This window comes from Chiloscyllium punctatum, chromosome 32, assembly GCF_047496795.1.
Source record: "Chiloscyllium punctatum isolate Juve2018m chromosome 32, sChiPun1.3, whole genome shotgun sequence".
Lineage (NCBI taxonomy): Eukaryota > Metazoa > Chordata > Chondrichthyes > Orectolobiformes > Hemiscylliidae > Chiloscyllium > Chiloscyllium punctatum.
Genome location: NC_092770.1, coordinates 31,678,489 through 31,698,081, shown reverse-complemented (window position 1 = coordinate 31,698,081; position 19,593 = coordinate 31,678,489). Strand labels below are relative to the sequence as shown.

The window sequence follows — 19,593 nt, the reverse complement described above, 5'->3', positions numbered from 1 at the left end:
TACCCCTGTGTCAGCTCTTTAACTGGATCCCCTCTCAGTCCCTCTCTCCAATAACCTATTTTGTACATACTTGTGTGTGATATATATTCTCTATCTTTTCTCTATTGTTTAATGTGCATTCAGAAACATGCCTAGTAGTGTATTCTGTGTCCTCTCAGGGAACAAAATATTTCTTCACTACTCCATCTGTTTAGTTGGAATTGAGCTGAAATTTATGATTCCAGTCTCTGATTCACTGACCAGTGGAAAACTATTTTTCATTAACTCCATCAGAACTTCTCAAAATTTTAGGCACCTTAATTAGAACATCTCTTGGAATCATTGATATTGAGATGAACAAAAAGCCAACCCTGAGCATGAATAAAAAGTCAGTAACAGGAGCAATTTAGTTTAATTTAGAGAGCGTTTTTAAAATTTAGAGCTCTCACTATCCACAGTGCCCTTCATTACAAGTGGCATGTTAAATGCATTACTTCCCTTAAATCATTTCTGTGTATCTCTCATAGAGATGTGCAGCACAGAAACAGACCCTTTGCTCCAACGTGTTCATGCCAATCAGATATCCTAACCTCATCTAGTCCCACCTGCCAGCACTTGTCTCCTATCCCTCTAAACCCTTCCTATTCATATACCCATCCAGATGCCTTTTAAATGCTATAATAGTACCAGCCTCCAACACTCCATACACACACCACCCTCTGTGTGAAATGGTTGCCCCTTCTCATTTAATGGAAAAAGATGTTCCCATCTAACTTTTGTTTAGCGAGAAAATGGAACTGGCAAGATCAAGATGTACTTCCAATCCCTACTTGCTGTTGAGGTGGTGATGGTGAGCTGCCTTTTTGTCCATTTGTTGTAGTTACACCCAGAGTGTGGTTTAATAGGGAATTCCAGGATTTCAATGCATAGCCACTGAAGGAACAGTGATGTGTTGCCAAGACAGGATTGAATGGTGAATTGGATGGGAATGCGGAGATGCTGATAAACTGGCAATTTCTGGCCCATCTTTTTGGTTGTGGAGGTCAAAGGTTTGGAAAACATGTTGATGAGTAGCATAGGATAACATCTTCAGGGATTGATGTAGAATTGGAATCATGGAGACTATGTTATACTTTTGGCCAATCTGTAACAAGTTGTTCCTTTTCACCCTTTCTAGAGATCAATATATATTGAGGAAAAGTCTACTATTGGTGATGAAGTGACTCTCATTTTCTCGTTAAAGGAAGAAGTTGGTGCTTTGGCCAAAGCCTTGAGACTGTTTGAGGTAATAATTTACTATCTGCTTGTGATCATTAGCTCCATAGCTCATATCTTTGATTCATATTAAAAATTAAAACAACAAAGCTCTGTCCTCTGCTCCTGATCCCTCACCAGTTCACCCTACATCCTTCCAACCTGTCTTACTTTCAATCTTTGCAGATTGCTACAAGATAATTAATTCACTTATGCGTATGGAGATTTTAGATTAAAGTATATTAGTAATTTGAGATATTCAGAGAAGTCAATATTTGATCAGAAGTTGCTTCTAATGAGAAGGACCGCACTACCTTTTAGAATTCAGTAGAGCAATCTGCTTTGACTCTTCTTGAGGTGTTACAGGTATGTGGAGTTTACATGTATCTTGTAGCATTCTGAATATTTTCTGTATTAGTCAATGGATCATATCACAATGTCAGGATTTCGCTAGGTGATGTAAGACCTGACCCATTCAACCCCACAGGGTGCTGGATTTAGGAACTCTGAGGGGAGGGGTGGGAGGGGGGGTCATGGGTGCGGAGAAGGAATTAACCTTTGAGTTTCCAGTGAGATGGAGAGCTGCATCATGGATTCCTCCTCCCAAATTGAGCTTGATCTCAGGCTTGTCTGCAGCCATGCTCTCCACTTCATTAACCAACAAGAGTGGAAACTTGAAAAGGCCAACTCTTGTCGAATGTAATAGCTGTTCACTTTAATTCACTTCACCTCAGACTTTTCCCCAAATTCCTGCAAGTTTGTCTTCTTTGAGTGCACTTTCAATTATTCTTTGAAAATCCCTTTAGAATCCCATTCCAAAATACTTTCAGGTCATGCAATCCAGATTATACCAACCCACTGTGTGATGAAAATTCTAATAACCCCTCAATTCTTTTGCCAATTATATTCAATCTATAGCTTCTAGTTGCTAACTCACTTACTGAAGGAAACAGACATTCTGACCCTGCTCTGCCAAACTACTAAACGTTTGAACAGAAAAGTCTGAATTTATATGGAGCATTGAAGTCACAAGGCACTTCCCAGGAGCATTATCAAACAATATTTGATATATCGCTACATAGGAAGATCTTGGTGACTTAGTCACTGAGCTAGTTTGAATGTGGAGGTGCTGGTGTTTGACTGGGGTGGACAAAATCAGAACTCACATGACATCAGGTTATAGTCCAACAGGTTTATTTGAAGTCACAAGCTTTTGGAGCACTGCTCCTTCATAAAGTGAAGTGGAGGGAAGCACACGGGCACAGAATTTGTAGATGGACAGATCATTGCAAGATAATTCCAGCTAATTAAGTGTGTCAAAAGATAATACAAATGGTGTAGGCCTCAATTAATTGGATCATAGGTCATCCCTTCACTTGTTATTCAGTTGTTGTCACTTATCTGACACAGTCTGTCATTAGACTGAATAATTGAGGCTTACACAATTTGTGTTATCCTTTGACACTCTTAATTACTTGGAATTATCTTGCAATGATCCCTCTGCCTATAGGTTCTTGCGCCTGTGCACTTCTCTCCACTTCACCTGATGCTGCAGCAGCACTCCTGAAGCTTGTGATTTCAAATAAACCTGTTGGACGATAACCTGGTGTTGTGTGACTGCTGATATCGTTTGAAGGCACTTTTTAAAAGAGGATGAAAGAGGGGGAGAGGTTTAGGCAGGGAATTTAGAATCCAGGCAAGACTGCCAATAGTGCATTGATTAAAACCAAACATGGTTAAGAGATTAGATTTAGAGGTGTGTAACAATTGTGGAGAGCTGTAGGGGAGAAGAATGTTACTGAGATAGAAGTGAGGATTCAGATCAATCTGAGTCATTTAGTGAACAATCTGTTTGTACAATCTCTCTAGAGATCTGAAGTCCCTCACCTCTGCTCCTTCTGGCAAATATTCCCTGTAACAGAGAATCCTGGAGTCATACAGCATGGAAGCAGATCAACTCATCCATGCTAACCAGGTTTCCCATACTAAACTAGTCTCATTTGCCTGCATTTGACCCATTTCCTTCTAAAGCTTTCCTGTCCATGCACTTGTCCAAATGCCTTTTAAATGTTGTAATTGTACTCATTTAAACTACACTCTCTGGCAGCTCACTCCATACACACATCACCCTCTGTGTGAAAAGGTTGCCCCTTTTGTGCCCTTTAAATCTTTCCCCTCTAACCTTAAATCTATGCCCTCTAGTTTTGGACTTCCCTACACTAGAGAGAAAACAAACCTTGGCTATTCACCCTACTCATGCTCCTCATGGTTTTATAAACCTCTGTAAGGTCAGCCCTGAACCCCGATCCTCCAGGGAAAAAAGTCCCAGCCTATCCAACCTCTCCCTATAGCTCAAATCCTCTACTTTTGCAAATTTTGCAAAGCAGTTTTCAAATATATTCATATTGTGTCTTTTCCTTTGGTTTCACAACAATGTCTGACAGGTTTCAAGAAGCCACCAGAATCATGGAATCATAGAATCCCTACAGTGTGGAACCAGGCCATTCGGTTCATGAGTCCACACCGACCCTTTGAAGAACGTCCCACCCAGACCCAGCCCCCTACCCTACCCTGCATTTCCCATGACTAATCCACCTAATCTGCACACCTCCTGGCACTGTGGGCAATTTAGCTTAACCAATGCACCTAAACTGCACATCTTTGGATTGTGGGAGGAAGCCCACATAGGCATGGGGAGAATGTACAAACCCTACACAGGCTTGGGGTGAATGTACAAACCCCACACAGGCTTGGGGTGAATGTACAAACCCCACACAGGCTTGGGGTGAATGTACAAACCCCACACAGGTTTGGGGAGAATGTACAAACCCCACACAGGCTTGGGGAGAATGTACAAACCCCACACAGGCTTGGGGAGAATGTACAAACCCCACACAGGCTTGGGGAGAATGTACAAACCCCACACAGGTTTGGGGAGAATGTACAAACCCCACACAGGTTTGGGGAGAATGTACAAACCCCACACAGGCTTGGGGAGAATGTACAAACCCCACACAGGCATGGGGTGAATGTACAAACCCCACACAGGTTTGGGGAGAATGTACAAACCCCACACAGGCTTGGGGAGAATGTACAAACCCCACATAGGCATGGGGTGAATGTACAAACCCCACACAGGCTTGGGGAGAATGTACAAACCCCACACAGGCTTGGGGAGAATGTACAAACCCCACACAGGCTTGGGGTGAATGTACAAACCCCACACAGGTTTGGGGAGAATGTACAAACCCCACACAGGTTTGGGGAGAATGTACAAACCCCACACAGGCTTGGGGAGAATGTACAAACCCCACACAGGTTTGGGGTGAATGTATAAACCCCACACTGATGGGCACCAATGGGTGGAATCAGTAGATCCAGCATCATTCCTGAATTGCTGGGCCCCTTTGGTGAAACTTGCTATTTTCACCTTCATGCAACATTGGAATTGACATCCCTATGTACTTCATTTCTGCTGTTTTGCTGAAACTTTGTAAATATTTGAGTTCTGAATGACGCAAACTTGTCCAAGGCCAGTGACTGTATGCCAGTGACTCTCAGTTAAGTCATCTGTACTTGTGCAAATGGACTTTAACAGATCAGATAACGGGAAGGGTTCACTTTGTGTGTCAGTCAGCTGCAGCAACCCATGCAGAATGTCGTAATGGCTGTTACCACTAATCATCTCTCGCAAATAAAATCCTAACCTACAATTCATTGTATCTAAGTGCCAACTGCCAAAGTGAAGGGAGAAGTGGTTTCTGGGAGCATGTTTTTTTTTACTATTGTCCATTAGCTATATCAGTTGACATCAGTCATGGGACTTGATCAACAAACCAAGTCCATTGTGTTAATCAAGTTTATTCCTAGACTTTTCTTCACATCAATTCTCTTCCAAAGACAGTGACATCACATTTGGATATATTTAGACATTTTTGATGATGGCTTTGGAGTGCCTGTGGCAGTGTGATTGCCTATGGGCCAAAAGACCCAAGTTCACATCCCTGCAGTCATTGCAGATTGTTTTTAACAATCTTATGTCTTTGATTTTATTTGTTCTTTGGATGTAGGTGTTGCACTGGTCAGGATGATGTGTGACTTTGAATAAAGTTTGGAGTTAACGATGTTTCTGTTTGTCTATTGCTGTGGCCATTCTAGTTAGTGGAGATCACAGGTTTGGAAGGAGCCATGGTGAGTTACTGCAGTGCCTTGCAGATGCTGCACACTGCAGTTATTGTGCAGTGGGGAAGGAGGCAGTCAGTGTCTAAGGTTTTAGATTGGTCCCCAATCAAAAGTACTGATGGTGCCAGATTTCTTAAATGTTGTAGAACATCCATCTAAGGAATTGGCTGAGCAATATCTTTCATTGCTATATTCATTATGAGGGTATCAATGAACTTACTGACTACAGTACCATTTCAACTGACCCTGCATTGCTCATTCCCATATAGTTCCAGCGACTGACACCAGCTAGAATGACCACAGCAATAGACAAATAGGCATTGCCGGATTTTGGATCTGGAACAGAGATCAGAGCCGATAGAACTGCATTGATTTTAGCATAGTGTGTGGGTATCACTGGCTGGGCCAGAACTTACTATCCATCTGTAATCATCTAATGGTCAGTTAAAAGTCAATCACATTGCTGTCATCATATGGAAGCCAGATCAAGAAAGGGCAACAGAATTCCTTCCCTAAGAGACAAAGTCAGTTATAACCATCATGTTATCAGTCCCATTGAGGTAAGCAAGGGTCAACCATTCACTTGGGATATTCAATACACAGCATCCTCTGGAAAGAGCTCCTTCTCAAAGCTATCCATAATCTCACTGCTCCTGTAGCCTCCTCCAGTCCCACAATCCTCCAAGCTCTCTCTGCACTCCAATTCTGGCCTTTTGCTCAGCTGCAAATTTTAATCCAAAATTGGTCACTGTCCATTCAGCTGCCTGGGGGCTAAGCTTTGGAATTCCCTCATAACCTTCTCTGTCCTCTCTACTCCTGTCTGCTCTTTTGAAGCATATTTTTCAGAGCAAATATGTATTTTTCTAACCAAACCTTTGGTTATTTGCACCAATATCTCCTTTTGTGGTTGGGTATTGTGATTTGTTTGCAGATCACTCCTGTTGTGGGATGTTTTGTTAAAGATGCTAGGCATAAGATGTTGTTGTTGTTGGAGCCACCTATAGGCCCAGACAAAGTAAAGCCAACAGGTGCCTTTCCCAGGTAAATCAGTTGGACTTTTACAAAACTGGAACACTTAAAGTAAAAATGATGCCAACTTTTTATTTTGGTTCAACTCCACTTCATAACTTGCCATGCTAGGAATTGAACCCTCAACCTCTAGGATTAGATGCCCTACAGTATGGAAACAAGCTCTTAAGCCCAAAATGTCCACACTGACTCTCCAAAGAGTAATCCATCCCCCATAGTTGCCCCTGACTAATGTACCTAAATGGACAATTTATCATAGCCAATGCACCTGACCTGCATATCTTTGGATTGTGGGAGAAAACCCACACAGACATGGGGAGAATATGCAAACTCTGCACAGACAGTCACCCGAGAAAGGGATCGAACCGGGTTCCCTGGTGCCGTGAAGCAGCAGTGCTAACCACTGAGCCACCATGCCACCCCAACAGGATATTAGATATGTAGTATAACCAGGATACATAAGGCAAATGTGGCAACATCTCTCAAAACATGGGTTGGAGAAAGGATCAGAAAATTGACTTATATCTTTAAAATAACTCAAGGTTAATGCTGACTCTGCATTGATCTGCAATATTCAATATAAGGCAGGCAAACCTTGTAGATAATAGCAGAAAAAAAATTATGAATCTTTGAGAATAACATTCAAGAAGCTTGACTCCATCCAGGACAAATCAGTCCACATCCATCCCCTCTGCCACCAATACTCAGTAGTAACAGTCCATACTATATAGAAGATGCTCTGCAGAAATTCACCAAAGATCCTTAGACAGCACTTTCCAAATGCAGGACCACTTCCATCTGGAAGGGCAGTGGTGTCCTCCTCATGAGAACACAAACCCCCTGCAAGTTCCCCTTCAAGCCACTCACCATCCTGACTTGGAAATATATTGCCATTCCTTCAGTTTCACTGGGTCAGAATCCTGGACTGCAGCATTTCAAGATAGCAGATCACCTCCACCTTCTCAAGGGGTAACTTGGGATGGCTGAGGCAGCAACATTCACATCCTCTGATGGTATGAAAAATACCAAGATCTTGACACTACTTGTTCACTATTTTTGTTTCTTGATTTCTTTCCTTTACTGCTTTCTCCACATTTTAGCCGATTCTGTTCACATTCCACTCACACCAGCAGAATTTGTCAGATCATATGACCATAAGCCCATAAGACATTGGAGCAGAAATTAGACCATTCAGCCCATCGAGTCTGCAAAGCTATTCGATCGTGGCCGATATGTTTTTCAGCCTAATTTTCCCACTTCCTCCCTGTAACTTTTGATCCCCTCGGCAATCAAGGACTTATCTATCTCTGTTTTAAATATACTGAACGACTTGGCCTCCACAGCCTTCTGTGGCAATAAATTCCACAGCTTCACCACTCTCTGGCTAAAGATATTGCTCCATATCTCCATTCTAAAGGGTCTTCCTTTTAATCTAAGGATATGCCCTCAGGTCTTCGTCTGTCCTGCCAATGGAAGCATCTTCCTGAGGGCCACTCTATCCAGGCCATTCAGTATTCTGTAAGTTTTAATCAGATCCCTCCTCATCCTTCTAAACTCCATCGAGTATAGTCCCAGAATCCTCCAACGTTCCTCATATGTTAAGCTTTTAATTCTCATGAATCTCCTCTGGTCTTGCTCCAGGGACTTTACATTATTGCTGAGGTATGGGGCCCAAAATTGCTCACAATGAATCACGCTGGGATATAGGAATGACTTTATGATGCCATTTTCAATTAGGAGATTGGTTTCAGTAATACCATTGACCTGGGCAGCTGAGAGAAGAGAAGGAAACCTCGATGTTGTTATACCATTCTCTGACATTGTCAACTCTCCACCCGTGACCTGAAACCTCCAACAATTACAGAGTGATCTCCAGAACTTTGCTGCAAAAAAAACACCTAGGAGGGAAACCACAAATGCAACAGCAATTTATATTTATATAGCACCTTTAATGTGATGAAACATCCCAAGGCATTTTGCAGCAAGTTTATAAAATATGATGTGGAGGTGCCAGTGTTGGACAGGGGTGGACAAAGTTAAACGTCACACAACACCAGGTTATAGTCCAACAGGTTTAATTGGAAGCACTAGCTTTCAGAGCGCTGCTCCTTTATCAGGTAACTAGTGGGGCAAGGATCCTACTCCATTAGCTAACCGATGAAGGAGCAACGCTCCAAAAGCTTGTACTTCCAAATAAACCTGTTGGGCCATAATCTGGTGTTGTGTGATTTTTAACTTTATAAAGTATGACGCTGACCAAGATAAGGAATTATGAGGGTCAATTGACCACTAAGCGGTTGCTTGGTCAAAGAGGAAAGTTTTAAGAAGGATCTTAAAGGAAGAGAGGGAGGTGGAGAGGCGGAAAGATTCGGCAATGGAATTCCAGAGTTTGGGTTACAGGTAACTGAAAGTACAGCCACCAGCGTGAGGCAAATATAACAACAAAAGCACACAGTTTAGAGCTACAGAGATCTCTGAAGCTTTTTTAAAAAGCTGGTTGGGCATAATTGTTTATAAATAAGGAGATGCCCTTTAAAGAGAGAAATGAGCAAAATTGCGAATCTTTGTCACAGAAAATTGTGAGTCTTTGAACACTGAAATTGTGAACTCTTGCTCAAAAGCTGATGGAAGCAGATTTAATGAACATTTGAGTATAAGAGCTAGCAAGTCATGTTAACATAGTACAAGACTTTGATTTGGCCGCATTTAGAATACTGTGTACAGTTCTGGTCGCCACATTACCAAAAGGATGTGGACGCTTTGGAGAGGGTGCAGAGAAGGTTTACGAGGATGTTGCCTGGTATGGAAGGTGCTAGCTATGAAGAGAGGTTGAGTAGGTTAGGGTTATTTTCGTTAGAAAAAAGGAGATTGAGGGGGGACCTCATTGAGGTTTACAAAATCATGAAGGGTATAGACAGAGCAGATAGACACAAGCTTTTTCCCAGGGTGAAGGATTCAATAACGCGAGGTCACGCTTTCAAGGTGAGAGGTGAAATGTTTAAGGGGGATACACGCAGCAAGTAATTCACACAGAGGGTGGTGGGCATTTGGAACGCGTTGCCAGCAGAGGTGGTAGAGGCAGGCACAGAAGATTCATTTAAGATGCGTCTGGATAAATGCATGATTAGGTGGAGAGCAGAGGGATACAGATGTTTAGGAATTGGGCGACAGATTTAGACAATGGATTTGGATCGGCTCAAGCTTGGAGGGCCGAAGGGCCTGTTCCTGGGCTGTAAATTTTCTTTGTTCATTTTTTTCTTTTTATTTGATTTCTTTTTATGAAGATAGATTCGTGATAAGTGAGAGTGTGAAAGTCTATCGGGGATAGCTAGGAATGTGAAGTAATCAAGTCAGCCATAATCTTATTGAATACTAGAACAGACTCAACGGACTGAGTGGCCTGCTCCTACTCCTCAGTCATATGGTCTGATGTATTTATCTTATAAAAAAGTGTATTCAGAATATCTGACTGACAGGTAGCAACATCTGATTGGATCATTAATATTCTGTTTTCAGTTGGCCGTTGTGAGGCAGCTACTCTGTCATTAGAGTGAGGGATGACTGGTGGTTGTTTAATCTGGGGGTCACCACATCTTAAGTGAGGTAAGAGGTTAAGAAGGAGAGTCCTTCATGGTAAACCTCAGTCAGTGCAGAAACCATGCTGTTGGTATCACTCTGCTTCACAAACCAGCCGTCCAGCTAATTGACCCTTACCCCCAACACTGGTCATTCGATATAAAAGACCAGAATGGGTCAACTGATCCTCTTCACACTATGTACTTGGTGTGGCCTACATGTGACACTAAGAAGAGCATTGTGGTTGACTCTTAACTGCCCTCTGAAGGTTAGATTCCTTACAGTGTGGAAATAGGCTCTTCGGCCCAACCAGTCCACACCGACCCTCTGAAGAATAACCTATCCAGAACCATTTCCCTCCTAACACTAACACTAGTGGGCAATTTAGCATGACCTGCACATCTTTGGACTGTGTGAGGAAACCAGAGCACCCGGACACAGGGAGAATGTGCAAACTCCACACAGACAGTCACTCGAGGCTGGAATCAAACCTGGGACTCTGGTGCTGTGAGGCAGCTGTGCTAACCACTGAGCCAACATGCCGCCCTAAAGGTTATTAGAGAGAGATGAAATGAGCCCAAGCAAATCCATTCAGTTCAAAGACAATAAATAATGGGCAGTAATTGGCCCAGTCAGCGACATTCACATCACACCTGAGGTAATACTGACCTCTAGGAACATTCTGTTGTGAGCTGTATGCATTAGCTAACCACCTTGCCCAGAGAACCAAGTTTAAATGGCGGATTGCTATAAGCAAGGCTGTTCATTTTGAATCATCCCAAAATAGATCCAGCCATCCCACAATTGCAACTGGGTTTCCTCCTAAACTTCCTCAAATCATTGTCTGTGCAGAAACAGGATGTAATCAGAATTAGGGGCATTGGTCGAGTGGGAAGTGAACAGAGGATGGATGGATGTTATTAGTTTACAATCTACAAATGGATCTCGAGGATGGTTTGATAACCTGTGAAAATTTCAGGTTTCAATGTATTTCAGGAGAAAGTGACGACTGAAATTTGCTACGGTACCAGGGATAAAGGAGTTATTGAGTAAAGATTGGAGAAGCTGAGATTAAAGGAAAGAAGGCCTTTATTAAATTTGCAAGGGGGTGTGACTGATACTCGCTAGGCCAGAATTTATTGCCTGTCCCTAGTTGCCCCTTGAGAAAGTGGGGGTGAACCGTTGCAGTCCATGTGCTGTAGGTAGACCCACAATGTCCTGAGGGAGGGAATTCCAGAGTTTTGACCCAGTGACACTGAAGGAAATGCGATACATTTCCAAGTCAGGATGGTGAGTGACTTGGAACTTACAGTAGTGATTCCCCCATATATCTACTAGCCTTGTCCTTTTAGGAGTTGGAAAGTGTGGTGCTGGAAAAGCGCAGCAGGCCAGGCAGCATCTGAGGAGCAGGAGAATCGAGATTTCGGGGATAAGCCCTTCTTCAGGAATGAAGCTGGTGTGCCAAGCGGGTTGAGATAAAAGGTGGGGGGTGGAGGGGGGGACTTTGGGGGAGGGGCGTTGGGAATACGATAGGTAGAAGGAGGTGAGGGTGAGGATGATAGGCTGGAGAGGGGGTGGGGGTGGAGAGGTCGGGAAGAAGATTGCAGGCCAAGAGGGCGGTGCTGAATTCGGGGGTTGGGACTGAGAAATGGTGGGGGGAGGGGAAATGAGGAAGCTGGAGAAATCTACATTCATCCCGTGTGGTCGGAGGGTTCCTAGGCGGAAGATGAGGTGCTCTTCCTCCAGGTGTCGTGTGGCCAGAGTCTGGTGATAGAGGCGGCCAAGGACCTGCATGTCCTTGGCGGAGTGGGAGGGGCAGTTAAAGTGTTCCGCCACAGGGCGGTTGGGTTGTTTGGTGCGGGTGTCCCAGAGGTATTCCCTGAAACGTTCCGCAAGTAGGCGGCCTGTCTGCCCAATGTAGAGGAGACCACATCGGTTGCAGTAAATGATGTGTGTGGAGGTGCAGGTGAATTTGCGACTGATATGGAAGGATCCATTGGGGCCTTGGAGGGAGGTGAGGGGGGAGGTGTGGGCACAAGATTTGTACTTCTTGTGGTTGCAGGGGAAGGTGCCGAGAGTGGAGGTTGGGTTGGTAGGGGGGTTTGGACCTGACGAGGGAGTCGCGGAGGGAGTGGTCTCTCTGGAACGCTGATAGGGGTGGGGAGGGAAATATATCCCTGGTAGTGGGGTCTGTTTGGAGGTGGCAGAAATGACAGAGGATGATACGATGTGTCTGGAGGTTGGTGGGGTGGAAGGTGAGGACCAGTGGGGTTCTGTCCTGGTGGCGATTGGAGGGGCGGGGTTCAAGGGCGGAGGTGTGGGAAGTGGAGGAGATGAGGTGAAGAGCATCATCGACCATGTCGGAGGGGGAATTGCGGTCTTTAAAGAAGGAGGCCATTTGGGCTGTTTGGTAGTTGAATTGGTCCTCCTGGGAGCAGATGCAGCGGAGGCAAAGGAATTGGGAATATGGGATGGCATTTTTATAGGGGGCAGGGTGGGAGGAGGTGTAATCTAGGTAGCTGTGGGAGTCGGTCGGTTTGTACTAAAAGTCTGTGTTGAGTCAGGCGACCGACTCAACACAGACATTTAGTACAAACCGACCGACTTCCACAGCTACCTAGATTACACCTCCTCCCACCCTGCCCCCTATAAAAATGCCATCCCATATTCCCAATTCCTTTGCCTCCGCTGCATCTGCTCCCAGGAGGACCAATTCAACTACCAAACAGCCCAAATGGCCTCCTTCTTCAAAGACCGCAATTTCCCCTCCGACATGGTTGATGATGCTCTTCACCTCATCTCCTCCACTTCCTGCACCTCCGCCCTTGAACCCCGCCCCTCCAATCGCCACCAGGACAGAACCCCACTGGTCCTCACCTTCCACCCCACCAACCGCCAGACACATCGTATCATCCTCTGTCATTTCTGCCACCTCCAAACAGACCCCACCACCAGGGATATATTTCCCTCCCCACCCCTATCAGCGTTCCGGAGAGACCACTCCCTCCGCGACTCCCTCATCAGGTCCACACACCCCACCAACCCAACCTCCACTCTCGGCACCTTCCCCTGCAACCGCAAGAAGTGCAAAACTTGTGCCCACACCTCCCCCCTCACCTCCCTCCAAGGCCCCAATGGATCCTTCCATATCCATCGCAAATTCACCTGCACCTCCACACACATCATTTACTATATCCGCTGCACCCGATGTGGTCTCCTCTACATTGGGAAGACAGGCCGCCTATTTGCGGAACGTTTCAGGGAACACCTCTGGGACACCCGCATCAACCCAAACCCAACCGCCCCATGGCTGAACACTTTAACTTCCCTCCCACTCAGCCAAGGATATGCAGGTCCTTGGCCTCCTCCTTCGCCAAACCCTGGTCACAAGACGCCTGGAGGAAGAGTGCCTCATCTTCCACCTAGGAACCCTCCGACCACATGGGATGAATGTAGATTTCTCCAGCTTCCTAATTTCCCCGCCCCCCCACCTTATCTCAGTCCCAACCCCCAAATTCAGCACCGCCTTCTTGACCTGCATATTTCTTCCCAATCTCTCCGCCCCCACCCCCTCTCCAGCCTATCACCCTCATCCTCACCTCCTTCCACCTATTGTATTCCCAGAACCCCTCCCACAAACTCCCCCCCCCCCCCCCCCCACCCCCCACAACCCCCCACCTTTTATCTCAGTCTGCCTGGTACACCAGCCTCATTCCTGAAGAAGGGCTTATGCCCGAAACGTCGATTCTTCTGCTTTTCGGATGCTGCCTGGCGTGCTGAGTTTTCCCAGCACCACACTTTCCAACTCTGGTCTTCAGCAGCTGCAGTCCTCACTTTCTCCTAGTTGTCCTTTTAGGAGGTAGAGGTCAAGGATTTGGAAGGTGCTGTTGAAGGAGCCTTGATGAGTGTCAATTTTAACAGGAAGCTTTGATAGAATTTTCTGAGTTCGGAGTGTCAATAACAAGATGACATAGATTGAAGGTCATTGGCAACAGACTAGAGGGGGAGATGAGCAAATTATTTTTACAGTGAGTTGTTAAAATCTGGAATGCATGCCTGAAAGGAAGAAAATTTGATGTTAACTTCTGAGATGGAATTCGACAAATAGTTGTTTAGAAAAAATTTGTAGGACCATGGGAAAACATTGGGTGAAGGAGATCAATCAGAAAGCTCCTTCAAAAGAGTTGACACAAGTAAGGTGGGCAGAGTGGCCTCTTTCTGAGTTCTCTCATACTAGCATTCCCTCTCTTGGGAGTTTGCTTCTGGGTGAGGGATTGCTCGAGAATGTGTCTTGAGCAAGAGCAGGTATGTTAGTTTACACATGGCAAATGTATGAAGTATCGGGGTAAGAAGTCCTGGTTCCGAATCAGTACTCACTAGCTATTTGTAAAAACATCCCTGGTGATACTAACTTGACAAAAATCCAGACCATTAAGAGAGGTGACCAAAAGCTTGCTGGGTATTCTGGAGTAGGGAGTGTGCTGTCAGTGACAATATGGTTGCCAGCCACACGTATGTGCAGATGCTGGAGATGACATAGCCCTCACCCAAAGTGCTGGATAGTGCCAATTCCTCACCCCCTGCTTTTGGCCAGTCTATTCCCCCCCCACCCCACTTCCTGCTGCTGCCCAATGCCCTCCCTCACCCGCTACTGCTGGTCACTGACCTCCCCAACGTCCTGCTGCTTGTTACTGCCATTCCCCCCATCCCCTGTAATTGGCCATTGCCCTCTGCCATCCCCAGCCCCTGCTTTTGGCCACTGCATTCCCCATCCCTTGCTGCTGAACACTGCCGTATCCCACCCTTTGCTCCAATTCACACAGAACCTCTTAACGAAAGAGACAGTGCTCTGACAGGAGGAGTGGTTTAGCTAGGGAACCACGGAGGTAAAGACAGAGGTACATAGAACATAGAACATAGAACAATACAGCACAGAACAGGCCCTTCGGCCCACGATGTTGTGACAAACATTTGTCCTAGCTTAAGCACCTATCCATGTACATATTGAATTGCCACTTAGAGGTCACCAATGATTCTGACTCTGCCACTCTCACAGGCAGCGTATTCCATGCCCCCACCACTCTCTGGGTAAAGAACCTACCCCTGACATCCCCCCAAACCTTCCACCCTTCACCTTAAATTTATGTCCCCTTGTAACACTCTGTTGTACCTGGGAAAAAAGTTTCTGACTGTCTACTCTATCTATTCCCCTGATCATCTTATAAACCTCTATCAAGTCACCCCTCATCCTTCGACGTTCCAATGAGAAAAGGCCTGGCACTCTCAACCAATCCTTGTACAACCTATTCTCCATTCCAGGCAACATCCTGGTAAATCTTCTCTGCACCCTCTCCAAAGCTTCCACATCTTCCCGAAAGTGAGGCGACCAGAACTGCACACAGTACTCCAAATGTGGCCGTACCAGGGTCCTATCAGCTGCAACATCACTTCACGACTCTTGAATTCAATCCCTCTGTTAATGAACGCTAATACACCATAGGCCTTCTTACAAGCTCTATCCACCTGAGTGGCAACTTTCAAAGATCTATGAACATAGACCCAAGATCCCTCTGCTCCTCCACCTTACTAAGAACCCTACCGTTAACCCTGTATTCCGCATTCTTATTTGTCCTTCCAAAATGGACAACCTCACACTTGACAGGGTTCAACTCCATCTGCCACTCCTCAGCCCAGTTCTGCATCATATCTAAGTCCCTTTGCAGCCGACAACAGCCCTCCTCACTATCCACAACTCCACCAATCTTTGTATCGTCTGCAAATTTACTGACCCACCCTTCGACTCCCTCTTCCAAGTCTTTAATAAAAATTACAAACAGCAGAGGACCCAGAACTGATCCCTGCGGAACTCCACTTGTAAATGGGCTCCAGGCTGAATATTTACCATCTACCACCACTCTCTGACTTTGACCAGTTAGCCAGTTTTCTATCCAACTGGCCAAATTTCCCTCTATCCCATGCCTCCTGACTTTCCGCATAAGCCTACCATGGGAACCTTATCAAATGCCTTACTAAAATCCATGTACACTACATCCACTGCTCTACCCTCATCCACATGCTTGGTCACCTCCTCAAAGAATTCAATAAGACTTGTAAAGCAAGACCTACCCCTCACAAATCCATGCTGGCTGTTCCTAATCAAGCAGTGTCTATCCAGATACTCATAAATCCTATCCCTTAGTACCTTTTCCATTACTTTGCCTACCACCAAAGTAAGATGAACTGACCTGTAATTCCTGGGGTAATCCCTTTTCCCTTTTTTTGAACAGGGGTACAACATTCACCACTTTCCAGTCCCCTGGTACCACCCCCGTTGACAGTGAAGACGAAAAGATCATTGCCAACGGCTCTGCAATTTCCTCTCTTGCTTCCCATATAATCCTAGGATATATCCCGTCAGGCATGGGGGACTTGTCTATCCTCAAGTTCTTCAAAATGCCCAACACATCTTCCTTCCTAACAAGTATCTCCTCTAGCTTACCAGTCCATTTCATACTCTCCTCTTCAACAATACGATCCCTTTCATTTGTAAATACTGAAGAAAAGTACTCATTCAAGACCTCTCCTCTCTCTTCCGACTCAATACACAGTATCCCACTACTGTCCTTGATCGGACCTACCCTCGTTCTCGTCATTCTCATGTTTCTCACAGATGCATAAAATGCCTTGGGGTTATCCTTGATCCTACCCACCAAAGATTTTTCATGTCCTCTCTTAGCTCTCCTAATCCCTTTCTTCAGCTCCCGCCTGGCTACCCTGTATCCCTCCAATGCTCTGTCTGAATCTTGTTTCCTCAACCTTATGTAAGCCTCCTTCTTCCTCTTTACAAGATATTCAACCTCCCTCGTCAACCAAGGTTCCCTCACACGACCATGTCTTTCCTGCCTGACAGGTACATACATATCAAGGACACGTCATATCTGTTCCTTGAAAAAGTTCCACATTTCCACGACATCCTTCCCTGACAGCCTATGCTCCCAACTTATGCTCCTCAGATCCTGTCTTACAGCATCGTATTTACCCTTCCCCCAATTGTAAAACCTACTCTGTTGCACGCACCTATCTCTCTCCATAACCAAGGTGAAAGTCACAGAATTGTGGTCACCATCACCAAAATGTTCACCCGCTAACAAGCCCATCACTTGTCCTGGTTCGTTACCAAGTACCAAATCCAATATGGCCTCCCCTCTGGTCGGACAATCTACATACTGAGTTAGAAAAGCTTCCTGGACACACTGCACAAACACCTCCCCGTCCAATCTACTTGATCTAAAGAGCTTCCAATCAATATTTGGGAAGTTGAAATCACCCATGACTACTACCCTGTGGCTTCTGCACCTTTCCAAAATCTGTTTCCCAATCTGTTTCTCCACATCTCTGCTGCTATTGGGGGGCCTATTGTAAACACCCAACAAGGTGACTGCTCCTTTCCTATTTCTGACTTCAGCCCATACTACCTCCAAAGGCAAATCCCCCTCGAACTGCCTTTCTGCAACTTTTATACCATTTCTAATTAGCAATGCCACCCCCCCTCCTTTTTTACCACCCTCCCTAATCTTACAGAAACATCTGTAAGCAGGAACCTCCAAGAACCATTCCTGCCCCTCTTCTATCCACGTTTCCGTGATGGCCACAACATCGTAGTCCCAGGTACCGATCCACGCCTTAAGTTCACCCACCTTATTTCTGATACTCCTTGCGTTGAAGTATACACACTTGAACCATCTCTGTGTCCACAAGTATTCCCAGTCAGTGCTACCTTCTCCACAACCTCCCTACATTCTTGGACATCCAGACAAACAGCTAGCCTACTTGCTGGACTACAAGTCCGGATCCCAACCGCCTGCCAAATTAGTTTAAACCCCCCCGAAGAGTGCTAGCAAACCTACCTCCCAGGATATTGGTGCCCTTCTGGTTCAGGTGCAACCCATCCTGCTTATAAAGGTCCCACCTTCCCCAGAATGCAGTCCAATTGTCCAAATACCTGAAGCCCTCCCTCCTACACCATCCTTGCAGCCACGTGTTCAACTGCACTCTCTCCCTATTCCTTGCCTCTCTGTCACGTGGCACCGGCAACAACCCAGAGATGACGACTCTGTCCTTCCTAGCTTTTAGCTTCCAGCCTAACTCCCTGAGCTCCTGAATGACCTCCCCACCCCTCTTCCTACCTATGTCGTTGGTGCTAGCGTGCACCATGACTTCTGGCTGCACACCTTCCCCCTTAAGGATTCTGAAGACACGGTCCGAGACGTTTCGGACCCTGGCACCTCGGAGGCAACAAACCATCCAAGAGTCTCGCCCATGTCCACAGAACCACCTTCCCGGTCCCTCTAACTATAGAGTCTCCTATAACTAGCGCTCTCCTCCTCTCTCCCTTTCCCTTCTGAGCCTCAAAGCCGGACCTTGTGCAAGAGACCCGGTCAATGCAGTTTACCCCTGCTAGGCCGTCCCCCCCAACAGTATCCAAAGCGGTATACTTATTGTTTAGGGGAACGACCACAGGGGATCCCTGCACTGCCTGCTTCCTCCACTTCCCACCTCTAACTGTTACCCAGCTACGTCTGTTCTCTGGTGTAACTATGTCCCTGTAGCTTCTCTCAGCCTCTCGAATAATCCTCAGTTCATCCAACTCCAGCTCCAGTTCCCTAACGCGGTCTGTGAGGAGCTGGAGCTGACTGCATTTCCTGCAGGTGAAGTTGGCAGGAGCATCGGTGGTCACCCCTACCTCAAACATCCTGCAGGAGGAACATTCCACTGCCTGCGCTGCCATTGCTCTACACTTAGTCTCCAAAACAAGAACACGGAGTAGCTTACCTGTGGACTTTAAAGTTAGGTTAGAGGAGGAGGATGGGAGGGAGACCCTACTTTGTAGGGCCTGGGGTCTAGAACACACCCACTCAAATATCAATCAGTTACCTTCCCGACCAGCTCTGCGCTCCAACTTCACTTCCGCCCAGCTCCCTCCGCTCTCTGCTGTGAAAAGACCGTTGGCGTCGAGATAACGAAGGCAGGTAGCTGAAGGCATGGCAGCAAATGACAATTACAATCAGGATGGACAGGAAATCAGAAATGGAACGGTGTAGAGATCTTGAAGGGTTGTAGAGTTTGAGAACATTACCTGGAGAAAGTGATATGGAGGGGCAAACGTCAGATGATTCCTCTGCAGAGTTCTTCAGGTTTACCCCTCTGAACTGAATCAGAGAATTGTTCCAGCTGTAGGGCAAACATTTGGCCCATTGTGTCTGTACTAGCTCCCTGAGCATTCTCTCCATAATAAAATCATCTCCAATATTTGCTACTAACCATGGGTAAAATTTTTTGATGGGCGTTATCTTGTCTTCTATCAGTGGAATCCTGCTGTGTACAAATTGGCAGCAGCTTTTGCCTCAGGACAATTTCAAAATGTATCCATTTGTGATAAAAAACTTTCACGTATCATGAAAACAGAAAATGCTCTGTATAAATGCAACAGTCTCCTTTTTCAGGAGAACCGCATACATGACCTGCCTGTAAGTTATTAAACCTAGGCTTTGAAATAGAGACCAGCAGCTTTTG

General features: G+C 45.7%; 1 protein-coding gene across 1 annotated transcript in view; it reads left to right on the top strand.

The window, feature by feature from the left end:
* The window catches only part of pah (phenylalanine hydroxylase), a 141,560-nt gene that overhangs the window by 6,058 nt on the left and 115,909 nt on the right, over positions 1-19,593 (top strand). The window contains exon 2 of the mRNA XM_072552022.1: positions 1,157-1,264. Coding sequence (XP_072408123.1) covers positions 1,157-1,264 — 108 coding nt within the window. The remainder of the gene's footprint in view (positions 1-1,156; positions 1,265-19,593) is intronic.